The 16,275-nt window shown below is 43.5% G+C and overlaps 1 protein-coding gene across 13 annotated transcripts in view; it reads left to right on the top strand.

Moving 5' to 3' along the window:
• The first annotated feature begins 4,319 nt into the window (after window positions 1-4,319).
• The window catches only part of ank1a (ankyrin 1, erythrocytic a), an 84,851-nt gene continuing 72,895 nt past the window's right edge, over window positions 4,320-16,275 (top strand). For 2 of the 13 annotated variants that reach the window (XM_086111819.1, XM_086111823.1), the window contains exon 1: window positions 4,345-4,727. In XM_086111819.1, the coding sequence (XP_085967945.1) occupies window positions 4,602-4,727 (126 nt within the window). In that variant the 5' untranslated portion in view covers window positions 4,345-4,601. Of the gene's footprint in view, window positions 4,728-16,275 lie in introns of all 13 variants that reach the window. The other 11 variants (XR_015100971.1, XM_086111827.1, XM_086111824.1 and 8 more) reach the window with 11 other exon arrangements.

The following is a 16,275-nucleotide window of genomic DNA, read 5'->3' as shown; positions in this document are numbered from 1 at the left end:
TACACCAGCAGAGGGAGCCTGGTGTCCTTTAATGCACATTGGTTACTTGTCACCATTCCAAGTGATCGCCTGCAAATACCCAATGATAATCTGTTTGCCATGGTTAAAATGTCAGCGTTATGATCCTTTGAGCCACTGAAAATTTCAAAAAGACACACAAGCTTCAGCCATACTGTGGAAGCAGAAACAACGCTTGTACATCACTTCCCAATGCTGCGAAAAGAACTCGGCATGATGGTGCAGAGAATGGTGAGGGCCCACACAGACCTGTGGTAAGCCACTGTAGGTTGTGGGCCTCTGCCAGCTAACACACTGGAGACATTTGCTATCAGAAATGTTCAGGCTGATCCGACATGAGCAGCACAGTAAACATCCAATGCGCAACAACAGAATAGATAAAGCATTTGTCTTTCACTTCCCCTATGTGATCCATCTGTGACAGGTCTAGATATCTATAAGATTTGATTATTGTTCAGAGTAGCAGAGTGTAAAGTGGTCACATGTCTGCTTCACAGTTTTGCGGTTCGGTGTTCAAATCTTTGTTGCAGCCTTCCTCTGTGGAATATGCGCATTTTTCGCCAAGGTCGTGTGGGTTTTCCTTGGGTATTGCACGTGATCTTGGTTGCAGACAAAATTGTCCATAGGTGTGAGTATGAGTGTGAATGCGTGAATGTTCTATGTGACGATGTGTTCACGAATCTTTAGATGTCCCAAAAGACTTGCATTGATGTTTTACATAGCAGCATGCTGAACTAGTGGCTAGCAAGTCTGACTCACAGTCAGGAGATCTGGGTTAAAATCTCCATTGGAACATCTTTGTGTGGAGTTTACATTTCCATGCGTGCATGGGTTTTGTCTTGGTGCTTTGACTTCCTCCCAAATCTCCAAAACATGCGTGCTGGGTTGTGAATGGTTGTGTGTCCTACTGCCCAAAATTTTCTGGAATAGACGCCAGATCAACGGTAATGATCCTAATGAGGACAAGCAGTATCTACTATATAAATGTAACCAGTCATCGCCAGAATGTACGCAGACATCTCTACTTTTGCCCACTCTAGATTTTAGGGATGAAAGGTTTTCCTCATTACGCAATGTAAGCTTTTGTGGTGAGCGCCTGTGGAGACGCAAAAGTCTCTGGTCCATAAAATTAGAAATATTGGGTTGAAATGAGCATGAGTAGAGATATCGACATACAGTAAATGTTTGTGATGATTGAGCGCAGTCTTCGGACATTCGGAGGCCATTAACATGTTTCCTCATTACACCTTGAGAATGTACCTTGCGCAGTGTGGCAAGTTAGTCGGGACAACTGAAGAGCCATTTGAATCTGTTTCAGAAAAGAAATCAAGGCAAAGTATTGTCGCAAAGTGTGCCACTCAAGCTCTGCATGAATAGAGTACACTAGCACTAAAAGTATGGAGCAACAAAATCACTGTATGACTGTCTGTAGGGTATTGTCCATTAACAAAACCATGCCCCCCAAATGGTCAACGTCCACCAAACATTGTCCATTGTGAAAACCTGCCTTAAAACCTGCCTCTGGCCCTCCAACAAACAAAAGGTGAAGCGATGTGTCGATGTATTATGTAAATCAGACACTAGTTATCCCATGAGTTTGTTAGGTGGAGTCCTATTCTTTACATCCCCAAAGCCAAAAATACAGCTGGAGCGTTATCTTCAATGGATTAAACATTCCGGACAGCCTCACTCCCAGCTAACTGTCTCCAAGATAAACAAGCATTCGTACATTTGCTCCAAAGTAACATTAAGACTGGGCCTGTAAGGTAGCGAGATGGGTTAGGCTACAGCCATGGTGATAACTAGCTTTTAGCTTTGTTGTCAAATTAACTCCAGCTCTAGAGGCAAGATCATCCACAAAAGTCGACATCAAAGTTATATTTATGGTTATTTGAAACTGTATATTATCTGGATATCATTACAGACCCTCTAAATTTATCTTGATCATTGTTATTCAGTGTGAGCTGGGTAACTTGACATCCCAGGTAGGTGACCCTGGCTCTCATACTGAGAGCTCTCATACTGTTTCATCAATTTACACACAATGAAGAACATAGTATCCTAACAGGCACTTTGAACTTTTTTTGCTTTCATCTTTCACATACCATTTTGTGAAAGGACAGGGTTGTGATATTCACAACCCTGTACTTCTTTGTTCAAGTGCGGAGCCAGAGGAGGGCGCAACTCGGAGGCTGTCGAAAGCCACCCAAAGAGTGGTAAAAACCTAAAAAGCCATTATTTGATTTGAATTAACACTGGAAAAAACAAATACAGATGATGTTCAATCTCATACACATCATATCGCTAAACATTACCTGACTTTTTCATCTTCCCCGAGAGGTCAATTGGACCCTGCCATGCATTTCATGTGCCTTCCCCCCCTTACGTCTGAGGTCTGGTAACAAGTCTGAGCTCAGAAACACTTCAGAAAACCATTGTCAGACAACTTGGAGTGATGTACAATTTTGAGCATCAGGCTTAAAAAAGCAAATGCCAATTGCGAAGCACACATGAGCCTCCACAAAGATGACATCAGTTTGTCTTTTCACTCATTGGAGGCAACACTTCATCACGGGCCACCACTTTACACTTATCAGTTGCAAACCTGTGTATGTGGTGCATGGACTGGCGACAAACTCATAGCCAGCTCTCTCACCTCAAGACCCCAGAATGCCCCCGTAAAGCATTATTTGTAAACTCCTTTTTGTGTGTGAGTATGGGTTGGAATAGTGGCGGTGTTCAAACCATCAGTAAAACTAGCGCTCCAACAGCAGTGTTGTTGAATGAGACCAGTCTAGTTGGTTGAGCAAAAAATTCCTTATTGTCATTGCAGCCAGACGCAGTGGTGATTGATTTGAGAACATTTCCCAGGAGTTCGATATTATGATGAATGGTCTTGCCACAGAGGTGTCAGTCCATCAGTATTTGTGTTTGTCTGTGTCATAGTTTAACAGCATATGTGAGTGATTTATGTTGTAGTGTTGTAGACTGAGGGCAGAATCATCACAAGTCAATTCATTAGTATGCTGCTGTATGAGGATCTGCTATTGGATCTGGGGAAGCCTCAACAGAAGGAAAAACTAAGAGGGAGATGTAGGGCAGGCTGTAGGGGAGAATTAGTGCAGACATAGCAAGGACTGCTGGAAGGAAGACGTTTTTTTTTTCCCCAAAGCAGCCAAAGAAATGATACATTGGATTTCTAAATCATAGGAAAATAGGCTACCTCTTTTTCCTCTGTGTCCCTGAAGTTTGTGTTTTTGTGTAGATATTCTAATATGGACATTTGTGTGATGTATAGTGAGCCATGAAAAAGGATGTGAAAGGATTTTTTTTTTACCTGCGTCAGCAGCGTTATCAGGAGGAGGAGGGAAAAACTGAGAACAGGGAGAAGAGAGCTGGAGTCGATGCCTTCAAAACTTATTTTCATTCGCTTAATCCTAGCTGCACACATATCTAGACAGGAGGAGATGCATAAAAACAATGTCCTGCAGAAGTGTTGCACAGTTCATGAAATTTGAGAAACAGAAAATGGGAAGCCAGAAGAAAGGGGGGGGGGGGGGGTCACGATGCCACCTTGGATTCCCTTACTAAAGACTGCATGTATCAAACGTTTCAATAGATTGTAAAAGAAAGAGCACCGCATAGCTCCCAGATGTTGCATACACAAGCACACTGCAGTAACATCCTTGCACGGTACGATCTGCTGCAGTGCTTCACCAGAACAGCAGGAAGAGGGAGTACGGAGAAGAGCAGAGTTAACAGTCAAAGGCTGTCCCCCCCCCCCCCCCCCCCCCCCCACACACACACACACACACACACCCTCCCCTCATGCATATTTTACATTTCTTTTATTTCCTCCGCTATCGTAATGTGTGTTAGTGATGCCCTGATTGGGTCTATAGCTTCCTGTGCAGGACACATGGCAGGATTACAAGATACTGAGAAATCAAATACAGCAACTGGAAAATGAACCAAAATCAATGTCATGTGAGGAGGAAAAAGTGTTTTTGCCTCAAAGATGCTGAAGCTTTTCCCAAACTGAGTGTTTTAATCAGAGTCTATGGGGTGGCTGGATACAGAAAACCCAGTCCAGTGAACATAAGGAACATACAGAGAGCTACTCTATGAACCAGAAAAGGGGAAGTCAACTCCTTAATTTAATCTTTTATAGGAATACTTCTCTGTCTTCTCTCGTCTAAGGACACCGGTGGCGAAGGCTGCAGAAAAACATCGAATGAGGGAAATGTGCATTAACGATCGAGAGAATGTTGTGCTGCAATCGCATCCCACAGCAGACGGCTGAGGACTGCCGCTGTGTGTGTGTGTGTGTGTGTGTGTGTGTGTGTGTGTGTGTGTGTGTGTGTGTGTGTGTGTGTGTGTGTGTGTGTGAGAGAGAGACTAACTGCACTGCTGAAGAGGAGAGGAGGAGGAGGAAGAGTAAGAGGCAGAGTGAGCACGCTCAGACTCTACAGAACCATAGAGGAACACAGCGGCAGCAGCACTAGTGTTGGCACGCGCCGGGTAAAAGTCCCAGCACCGTAAGATCTGGACACGCTGACAGCACCCAGACTCCCCCAAGCGCCATGGCTCAAGCGGCCAAACACCTCCGCAAAAACAAGGATTTAGAAGCCCAAGCAGAGCAGGAGCGCAAAGAGAAAGAGGAGGAAAAGGTCAAGAAGAGGAGCCGCTCACGGGATAAAAAGCGCAAGGTACTGGGATGATACACAGGTGTCGTAGTCAGTCAGGGGTGGGGTAGGTTCTGGAGGGAGGGGTTTTTGAAAGCTTAAGATGCCCCCCCCCCCCCTTTTTTTGTGTCATGCTAACTGAGTCTGGGGTGCCTGGGCACACATGGAAAGCCGGTCATATTGTGTTTCCACTGTGTGTACACACATCCTCCCTGGCACACATGTATGTCACGTACATACAAAGACGGGAAACGTTTCAGCACACTGCATGCTCTCTTAATCCTTTCTATTGCTTTATGCCCAGTTTATTGAGTGTCCTCAATCAATTGTCTGCCAGGGAAGCAATGTGTCTCGGTCCCTCTTCACACCTTTTTTATCCACACTTCACTATGGTACTGTGAAATTCATGTAGTGACCAAGCTTTTTCTTTTTATTTGGCTTTGGAATTATCACTGCGGTGGAATACCTGCGGGCTTCTGTCTTCTGCCTGAGGATCCCAATGCAAAGCTCATCGTAACCAATAAATCACTGCTCCGTCACTCACCAACTGCAGGGACCTACGCTAAAATTGGTGTGTGCAGCGAGCACAGCGTTAGTACGTATGGTTCAATTTCAGATTTTATGTTGAAATTAAAATGTGTCATCCTTAAGAGTTCGCTTGTAAGTGGCGGGTGAAAATAGCTCATCAGCAATCCTGTAAATGTGCATAGTGCCAAGCTGTCTAAAAAACAACCTGGTGCTGATGCGGTGGAGTGTTGTGGCCAAACACAAGACTGCACCCTCCATCAAGTCCAGGGATGCTTGCATTTTTCATTTGGTACAGTAGGTATGATAAAAAAAAAGAGGAAGGCAGTTTGACTCCACAAGAATGTCAAGCCCAATACTGTCTGCCAGGTTCGCATCAACCTGTGCTCTTGATCTCTCTTACATGTACAATGGTGTGAGAACAAGTCATTTTTACATGCATGTGAGTGAGTCTGGAAAGGGGAGGCACAAGTAAGGAAAGCCTGCAGCGCTCTAATGGTATGCATGATCACAGCTGAGATTTCTGCTGAGGCTCCTAAAGCAGCATAAGTTTGACTCAACGCGCATTGTTTCGGGGGATCCTATATCAGTTACGTAACCATGGAGCTCAAGTCTCTTAAATAAGCCTCTCCCAATCTCTCATCCATCTATCAAAAATATACGGTATGTTTTAAACCAGATTATCCGCACTTTGTCAAGCCAGCAGTCTTTTTGTACCTCTCACCTTGTAACTACTGTTACTATACAAACATTAACAGACAACATGCACCCTCACTTGTGTATTTTATTCCTAGCAAAGCAGCTTCTTGTCATTTAAGCCTTTTATCCTGCACTAAGGGTGGGTTTTTGACCCCTTCAAGTAAGAAGACTTGTCAACCCTTTATGTACCGGTACTTATCTTTTCATGTGTTGTTTATGATGCTAAGAAGTAGTGCATGCTGTTTTAGCTTTGCATTCATAGATGACTTGGGCTATCGAGAAAAAAATGACAGTAGTCGCTGAGCTAAATTGTCTAAATTAGTGCCTTTTCCGCCTTTCTGTCAAAAGCGACTTTATATGGCTCACCTTACTGCATTGTTTATCGTGTCGGACCAATGATAAATTCAGAGGTCTAAAGATAGACCCAATTCACATTTTATTTGAAGATTCAGCACGCCATTGTTGTGTTGAAGAGTCAGTACGTAAGAGTTTGATTTTCATGATGGCAATTGTCTTGTGAGGAAGATGCCAATGGGATTTTCTCTACTCATGGTCATCAGGTATTTCATGAAATGCAGACATAAAAAGTTTGAAATATTAAAAACAACACTGAGGTAAATCATTGTCAGCACCTTTCTGGTCCTGATGAAAAAATGATTTCTTCAAACATCCATGTGTTACTATCCAGCATCCATCCATTTAATAATCTGTTTTTCCTGGGCAGTGGTCATGGTGAACAACTCTGGAATTAGACCACATAACTCGTCGGTTACAGTGCTGATGCATCGGTCATTGCCATGTAAGAGAAATTTAGACGTCATGTGTTTGGACTCTGGGAGCAAGCAGAGAGGACATGTGAACTCTGCAGAGGAGCCATTCGAGGCCTTAACTTGAGACATTCTACTCTGCAAAACATCCATCTATCCGTTTCCTATCCCGCTTGTCCAAATGGCTGTGGGTGAGCTGAGCACAGCCCAGTAGCCTTCGAGTGGCCGTTTACACTCTGGACTAGTGCCCAGTTAATCACCGTCTGCAAAACATTCAAGTAAATTTATCATGTAAACAAAACCTAAAAGTTGTATTTTAGAATCTGTGAATGGGCTTTTATTATCAGTGACAGATATGCTCCCTCTTTGTAGTAATTCCTTTGCTGCTTCAGTATTTGATCTTGCAAGTGAGCGCTACCGTGTTTAAGACTCATTTGTTCCACTCGATTTTGTCTCAAATACAATACGTAATTTCTTTCTGATGTGCCATGTGTTTTCTTACCTTTAGTAGTTGGAGCTCGTAGTGGCATGCATCGTCATACATAATTTCATGTCATAGGGTGAACAATCAGCAGCTGGTTTGACAGAAAAAAAAATTGCTGGCTACGATTGTAGATGCTCTTATGTTTCTTACTGCAGTATAAGGGGAAAAAGCAAAAAAAAAAGATAGCGGTGTGAAGACCGCTGTAGGCTGATGTGTATGTAGTCGGTTTCATGATTTGGCGAAGAGGTCACCATTGGTGCCGACACTCTGCAGTTGAGTAAGCTAGTGTTCGACACTTATAAGGCAGGGAATTGCAGTGAAAGATAATTGTGGCACCGAAGTCTTGACCCATTAGTGGTGCACGCTCTCAAGACTGATTAATGCAATTCCTCTGGTTAGTATGCACTAAAGCTACTTTGCTACTGTAGACTGTTCGAGCACCAAGGTGTTTTTGCTGCATCACATCACATTCAGGCATCTTTTAAGTACACCCCCCAGTGGTATAGCACCGTGCAAATATCGACAGTGAGTCTCTCTTCCGCATAAAGATTTAGTTGGTTTGAATTCAAGTTTTGCCCCTATCTTCTTCTCTGCCCTGAAAATTCTCTTATTTTTCCTGCCTGAACTGGAAAATACAGCCTTCTCAAAGGTACCTGTGCCAATGTCTGAGCAAGATTGTAATGGCTGTCTTAAGTGTCGATGCAATGTTAGTGTGTGTGTGTGTGTGTGTGTGTGTGTGTGTGTGTGTGTGTGTGTGTGTGTGTGTGTGTGTGTGCGTGTGTGTGTGTGCGCACGCGCACGTGTGTGTGTGTTACTGTATAGCTGCCTGTGCAGGTTGGTGCAATGGATTAGCGGTGCTGCAGTGGTGACTAAGCCCATCACAGTGTGCAACTGGCGTCTGATCATAGCTGTCCGCATACCTGGAGCCTTGTAATGAGAGATTAAAGGGAACGTTTTCCAAGCTATCCTTCTTTAGTTTGAACCACTGGCAGTGAACTTTGGTTATTGGCTGCTACATCATGTTATTAGTTAGTCAGTTTTATGGACAAAGATGTAGCCCTAATTACTTCTGCAAAGTCAGCTGTATTTTAAACACAGCTTTCTGTCAGATTCAGTGAGTTGTAAAAGGCAGTGAGCTCTCTCCATCACAATCTGATTCCTCATTTTTATGAGTGTTTTAACAATACAGGGACTGTTCTTTGTAAATTGCCCCCAAGAGACAGAATCTGCATTGGCACCTTCACAATCAATTTTTCAGCCATCTGTAGTTTAAAATAAATCGTGATGAAATGATTGACCCTGGGACTAACCGATCAAGAAGGGCCATCGGCAGCATCTCCTGCATGTGATTCATCTACCATTATCCATAGAGGAGGGGGGAATTCAATTAACATTGCAGCATGCGTTTTATACATACAAACTCCCATTTGCATTTATTGTTTTCACGATTAGATAACAGACAGTATCTGTCCATGATCTATCTAATGTTCCATTCCAAGTTCCACAAGCACAATTACTGTGATAGTTAATATTATATTATATTATAGGCCATTATTGCTAGCTTGTTCACAATCGGCAGAATTAATCCTGTGTGATATGGACAACATATACATCCCGAATAGGTGATCCAGGCAGTAATGGCGGCACTCCTACCGGCCCAACCCAACTAAACTATGACAACTCTTAGTGCATCTATAAAGAATGCACCTACCTGTGAGAACTAATAGATATTGCAATCGATCATGGAAGAGGAGCCCCAGCTCCGTAACGCGTGGCTACGGCCTGCCCATCACTTTGCCAGTGTAACGGTGCATCTCTGTGTAGCCCTTGGCCCTGGCCCGTTGCAACAGTGACAATGACATCATACGACACAGGACAACTAAATTTAAGTCTATTACAAAAGCAGAGAAAAATAAATTAACCAGGTTACCAGGTTAACCAGGTTCTATGGCAGCACAGGAACTACATATTGCTTCTTCGCATCTCCGTTACAATTGGATGCCATAGAGAAAGACTTGAGAAATAAAACAACCGTATACTCTACTAAAAATAAGTATAACTTGTTCAACAGACGTGTAAGCATGTAAACTCATCTCGAGCTCCGAGCCTACACTGTCAGCGTCCATGCTTTCCATTGCTGCCTGCCAGCTTGGCCACTACAGACTTTGACAACTGCTGTACAAAAGGGCACCTTGAGTGCATTGGACACTATTTTCGCTGTTACATTCAAAACGTGTTAAATCCGGGTCCGTTAAATCAAGGTTCCGCTGTATTTTGTGTGTTTGATTTGAAGTGCTACAGCATTATATCGTATTATATTTGACCCTATTAACCACACCTTATACATGACATTAAGTATGGAGTTGTCATTATGGTTGTGAGCTCTTGTGTCATTATGTCTAAGTCAACTCAGGTTTAGGACGACGTAAGGTAAGAATTAGGCAATAGTTTTACCATGAGGAGTATTCAGGGAAATGGTTGTAAATCACTTCTGTCTGACCCGTGTCCTTTGAATTGATGGAGTGTGTGTGCGCTCAGGTGGCCCAGTGGAAGCCCACAGTCAGATGACTCACCAGGCTTGGTCCAGGCACTCATTCAGGTTGATGGAGGCCGGGAATGACTGTATGAGAGCTTCCGTGAGCAGGTCAGCCGGAAGCTGCATCGTCCTTTAATTAACGCTGCAACGGAAAATGCACATGAGGCCAATCCACCAAACCCATCACTCCCCCCCTCCTCCCTTCAAGCTTTTTCAATGATGTTGTAGAGAATGAGTTCATAGCTGTTTGATGTGGCTGACACCACTGCACAATTGTGCAATGTACACAAGATTTCATTTGATTTTGCAGCGATTCAAAATTTGGATCGCAGTTGATTGATGTGGTGACGACACGAATTATAGCCAGTTAAAATGCATGAAAACATTCATCAAGCGAGCTAGACACAGCCGCCTACCGTGCGCCACACCGAGCAAAATACAGTATATACAGAACACCCCTTGTTTTTTGGTTTTTTTTTTTTTACAACACTGAACTATATTTAGAATTTCATATGTACATGTGGATGAAATAATGACGTTTGTGTTAAAAATGTATTTGAGATGAATGGAAGCGAGCCCCATCTTTCAATATATTTTTTTGTCTTTATTCTCTCCGAATGTCCTCTTTCTGTTGGAATGGGTGTCTTCCTTGACTTACACACCATCTTTTTATGGATAAAAAAAGTGATGTGGTACACCATATAGTATTGTATGAAGAGAATCAGAACGTTATACAGGATTGCACAGTTCACAAGGAGTCCTAGCTACATCACCGAATGTGAGGGGCCAAATATCAGTGAGCGACATTGGCAAAAAACATAAATATATAGACATACTGTATGTATTTTTAAAAAACAATAATTTGATTTTACATAAAAAAGGCATTTGCTACATAGAACAATTCTGGATAGACAGTGTTTGTGAATGACGGTTCATGCTTCGTTGCACAACAATATTCTATGGCCATATTCAACAATGAAGAAATTCAAATGATACACGGGCTATATAGAGTGTTTTCAGTGATTCTTGGGGGTTTATTTACATCACTTAAATGTCCCCTATTACTCCATAGTGTCAGATTCATATTTTGAGCTGCAGTAGGCATTGTTTTCCCACTGTCAACTACTAAACTTGCCAGAATGAGAAAATGTGTTTAAATAGATTTCTGATTAATATTTCGGACACTTTATTTCATGTAGTTTCTCAATGAGAGATATCTGTAAAGTTTGATGTGCAAAGTGCACAGTTCCACCATTACCAGCTACTGCAGCAGTCAAAATAAAGAAGATAGACTTTTATTTGATATATCATGATTTGTGCCACGTCTATCTGGAATATGTGATTTGCGGACGGTCCTTTACACAGACAGTAAGAGAAATACAGCCGTTAGCGCTGATATTGCATGCACGTTTGAAGTGACAACAAATGCAGTCACATTTCGGAAATGTTCCTACGCATAGTGCACATCGTCGCATGATGCGGAGTATGAGCGTATAAAAATTGAACGTTACGAGAATATCAAACATCCGTCCAAGTTTTACCCTGTCAACCCTGAATCATTTCCAGGCTGACAGGAGGACTCTCAATTTGAAGCAATGCAGTCTTCCGCTTGGCTGGGGCCACCAATGTGACTGAATGCTGCAGCTCCGAATCCGCCGTTTCACAGAATGAAGACTTTCATCACTCTCTCTTACCTTACAGCTAATCGGTGGGCACGTTCGTGTTCTCATTTGAGACGGTATTAAAACACAATAATGTACCTGAAAAATTGCACAATGTGAAAGAAATGTTGACAGCAATATCGATGCCGATACATATAACCCACCACAATGGCCAGTTGTCATTAATTGCAATGGTTGTAGTTGAATTCGGAAGCATCTGCGGCGTGCCTACTTGTAACAGATTTACTTCCTTCGAGGAGTCTGCCCTTATTTTTAAGTTGATCTGAACTCTCTCCTCATAAAATGGATGAATGAGAAGCGAAAAGAGGCAACATCAAACATCCATCAGGCACGTCTCCTCTGCAGGGCGTCCGGCTTTCCCAGAACTCTAAAGCTTTTGAGTATTTAGTCGTCACTTCATTCTTTCACTGATGGATTTTTAGTGCGGCTGTAATGATTCATTCGTGCACGCATGAACTTCTGTGTCATAAAAGCACGTGATGATCGCTGATGGTAAATAAAGCTGAGCTGGCACATACAACTGCGCCAGTTGCGCTGTGAAACCTTAGTGACGGCAGCATCTGCCTTCGTTCATCCTCCCACTGCGGCACATAATCTATTTATTTCCGAGACGGCACGTGAAATGATGTGTCATATTGAGAGGGGCTTCCTCAGACTCTGTCAAGTGCCTCCCTCGGTCTCTCCCATCTTCCTCACAATCTCTCTCCTTGGCCAGTCGCGCTAATCTCTCCCCTCAATTGTTATTCTGACAGCGCAGCTATTGTATAAGTCGCTTAAACAAGAATTGAGAGAGATCAGGGTTATTGAAATGTATCCTCGTAATACAAAAATAAAACGGAAGCGAGATAGCAAACGAATACAGATGCAGTACAGTGAGTAATGTGACAGGTCATTGCTGTTTGCTCTCAGAAAGCTTTTACTGTGGAGACCTCATCTCGGTCTTTTCCCTTTAAGCTCCTTGTTTGACGAGACGGCAAAGAGGGAAAGAGCAGGTGGTGGAATCAGGTGCTTGCTTGCAGACGCTGGGGGTTCTGCTGTGATACACTCTCTGCAGAGTCTCTCTCTGAGACATTCATAAGATATGAGCCTGTGCGGTGGGCAGTCTCGGATCCCCTCCCCACTGATCAACCTTGCCCTGACCATAAATGCAATCCCATGTCTTCTGACCCAAAATTAGTTTTGAGTGGTCTTGAAGCCATGTATGGAGTATAGTCCAGTACATATCTGCAACCAGCAGCGGTGCTGTAGATTCATTCTGGAAAACAGCGCCTCCAAATCTGAAACAATGGTTCTCGGTCGGAAAAGGGTGGAGTGCCCTCTCCGGGTCGGGGATGAGATCTTACTCCAATTGGAGGACGTCAAGTGTCTTGGGGTCTTGTTCGCGAGTGACGGCAGGATGGAGGGGGAGATCGACAGGCGGATCGGTCTAGCGTCTGCTGTGACGTGGACATTGTATCGGTCTGTCATGGTGAAGAAGGAGCTGAGCCAAAAGGCGAAGCTCTCGATTTACCGGTCGATCTACGTTCCTCTCCTCACCTATGGTCACGAGCTGTGAGGCCGTGATCGTAAGAACGCGATCCCGGATACAAGCGCCCGAAATGAGTTTCCTCCGCAGGGTGTCTGGGCTCTGCCTGAGACGTAAGGTGAGAAGCTCGGTCATCCGGGAGGGGCTCAGAGTTGAGCCGCTTCTCCTCCACATCGTGAGGGGACAGATGAGGTAGCTCGGGCATCTGATTAGGATACCTCCTGGAAGCCGCCCTGGGGAGGTTTTGCGGGCATGTCCCACTGGCAGGAGGCCCCAGGGACGACCCAGGACACGCGAGAGAGACGACGTCTCCCAGCTGGCCTGGGAACTCCTTGGGAACCCCCTGGACGAGCTGGAAGAAGTGGCTGGGGAGAGGGAAGTCTGGGCTTCCCTGCTAAAGCTATTGCCATCGCGACGTGACTCTGGATAAGCGAGAGACACTGAATGGATAGATGGATGGATTGACATGGGAAGTTGAACTTCATCCATGCAGATTTTAATTGCACCCCCACTGAAAGATGGAATGTAAATAAGTTCACACAGGCAAGACAAATGATCAGTGTCTGCTTTTTTTAGGGGGTCCCGGTGTTTGTTCTCTTTATGGTTTGTTTCTTTTGTTACAAAACATTTCGTTAATTGATAAAATAATTGTAAAAAGATTAGAGACCGATATATGGATATTCAGGTAAAAAATATATAGTTTACCTTGTCGTTTTGCTGTTTCACCGCTGTATATATTCTTTGTGCATTTATTTATTCATCGTTCATTTTCACCAGTTGAGCAAGAAAATTGAGTCACATCCTTTCCTAAGTCTCTGTGCTGACTGACCTTTTAGTGATTATTTAGACATTTTTTCCCCCCGCATTACTGAAAAACATCTTACGTCTGTGATGTACCTTTGTAATGGGCAGTTTGTACACATTTTCAGACCAGCTTGAATGTAGACATGACCTCAATACATCTGAGTTATTTCCTAAAGTATGACTGAATATTTCCACTGTTTGCAGTGTGAACGCCTCAAACCTGAAACCAGCCCGTGTTTTATACCAGTGATGAGGCGTTCATGATGGCCTAGGTGCTTCCAGGGATACTCGGTACTCCTGAATGCCATCTGACTGAGTGCAATAACGATTTCTTGAGTCGTCTAATCCTTGAGACAAGTGTCACCACAGTGTCATAGCATCATGGCCCTGTAATTAAAAGCCGAGCCATTTGTAAACCCCTTCAAGTGTGTCGTCACAAGGGGAAGAAGTAGTTCTACTTGGATTTGATTCTGCTCCGTAGGAGGACCGCCAACAACAACAAAAAAAGAAACTAAGAGAACACACATGAAAGAGAGCTGTGATTCCATTTGCCAGAACTATCTTAAGTCATTCATCGTTTCCTTAAAAGGCCATCAAGAGATGACAGGTTCACTTTGATCCTTTTTGAGCACATCTGTTACAAAACAGTCCCTATGCTAGTCTCTTGCGTTTTTTTTTTTTAAATAAACCGAGTCTTTAGGCTGTGTGTAAAATATTAGCATTCCAGTTGATTTTTCGGTGAGTTGCAGTGCACACCCAAATTCAAAGTTAATCAGGGATCTGGTCCTCGAGCAGCCACTATCATGCAAGTTTTAGATGTTTCCTTCTCCAACACCCCTGATTCAAATTCGCATGATCAGGATTGTTACCAGATCTTACTGATGAGCTGATCATTTTAATAAGGTGTTTTGCAGAAGGAAATCATCTCAAGCGTGCAGGAAAGCGACCCTTGAGGACCGGAGTCGATGACCGTGCTTGGAAAGCTTGCCAAATTTGTTCATGACTTCTTCGAAAAAGTTATCCAGCATAAGGATGATAATGACCAAAAGATGGGGCAATTTTCGTAAGATTCTTACACAGAACATATCTAGTAAAGGACAAGATGTGAACTATGTTGAACTGGAGCCACATGGGCCACTCTTGCACATCTGACTCTACCTTCCTCAAAAGACGACAAAAAATTACCGGTACTGTTACACTTTCTTAAAAAGAAAGGTTTTAAGCTCTTTATGTTTCATTTAAAATTCAATTCAATCTATCCCTGTTTAACCCCCAAAAAAGTTTTTCTTTTTTCCTTCCTGTAGCAAATAAGAACCAAAACAAAAATACATACACAACCGTGCTTTTTGGTGCACTTCCACACCCCGGGCATTTATACATTCATGTGGTTTCCCCATTTGAACTGGCCCATGAGGGCACCCATAACCAAGATTAGGCCTGTGGTGGAAACACGCCCTTATTTTACAAGCTCTTGGAGTTGATGTCTCACATAATGACACCTTGACCTGCCCGCTCATGTGCAATTTAAGATGGTTTTTTTTCAGGTTCTGCTGTATAAATACTATTTGTCAGACAATGATATGAAACATATTTTTATACCTATTTTTAACATAGTCTGAAAACAGCCACATGTCAAAGATAGGTCAGCGTGATTAATTAGTCAACAATTTAGTCCTCCTGTATGAGCATTATATTTTGTGCCGTCGTGCTTCATAGCGAGCCCTCACATTTATGGAGCAGAGGCACGTGGCTCATAAAGTGGCGCAGGATTTACAAGCGAGCTGTGAGGAGAGCCGTGTCACCCTCCCTCTAATTGGCTGACCCTCGAGATTGTTTTTTTTTTTCTTCCAGCTGATGCAGAGGCAGGTGCCCACGCCTTTCTTTGCCTTACTCTCTCGTTCTCTCTGCACCTCGGCGTGCATCCGTCCAAGAATCAATTCTCTTGTTCCAATATGGACTCCTTCCTAGTTTGCACCTCTCTGCTGCAGTTACTTGTGGCACGGTGCAACACTGCAGGATTTCTTATCGCAACATCTCCTCTGCTCCCATTGGCCGATTTGGCATTGGAGTGACACAGTCAAGCACTGTAAGTATACAACAAAGTAATGTTGGAGGGTTTTCAGTCTCACGGACTAAAACAGTTAAATTCTAGACTCTACATCACACACAAGCTGTGCACAACCTTAGGATTACATTTTGGCTACATTCTCTTGTGCTGATATATATGCGTGGGCATGTGTGTGCAGTCTTCAGGGAAAGTAGGGATGTCGACTGAGGATGGAGGCAAATTTGTGGGAATGCAGTTGCTCCACAAGGTCAAACGCACCTCCAACTGGATCATATTAGTACGCACATGCATGTAGACTTGGCACAAGCACACCCACTCACTGTCAGCAAGATCTTAGTCAGCACCCACTGTGTGTGTAGGATGTCGCCACCTAGTGGTCCCAGCGGGGACATGCCTGAAGACTGACGTCATAGACTGTACAGCATTTTTTGTAATCAGAAGAATCTGTCTTCCCGTATGGTTGTTAGTTGACACTTGCAAAA

The sequence above is a fragment of the Hippocampus guttulatus genome, chromosome 5, assembly GCF_054856545.1.
Source record: "Hippocampus guttulatus isolate MCC_2025c chromosome 5, RoL_Hgut_1.0, whole genome shotgun sequence".
NCBI classification, from domain to species: Eukaryota; Metazoa; Chordata; class Actinopteri; order Syngnathiformes; family Syngnathidae; genus Hippocampus; species Hippocampus guttulatus.
Note: the sequence above shows the minus strand (reverse complement) of the source record. Positions and strands in the feature narration are given on the sequence as shown.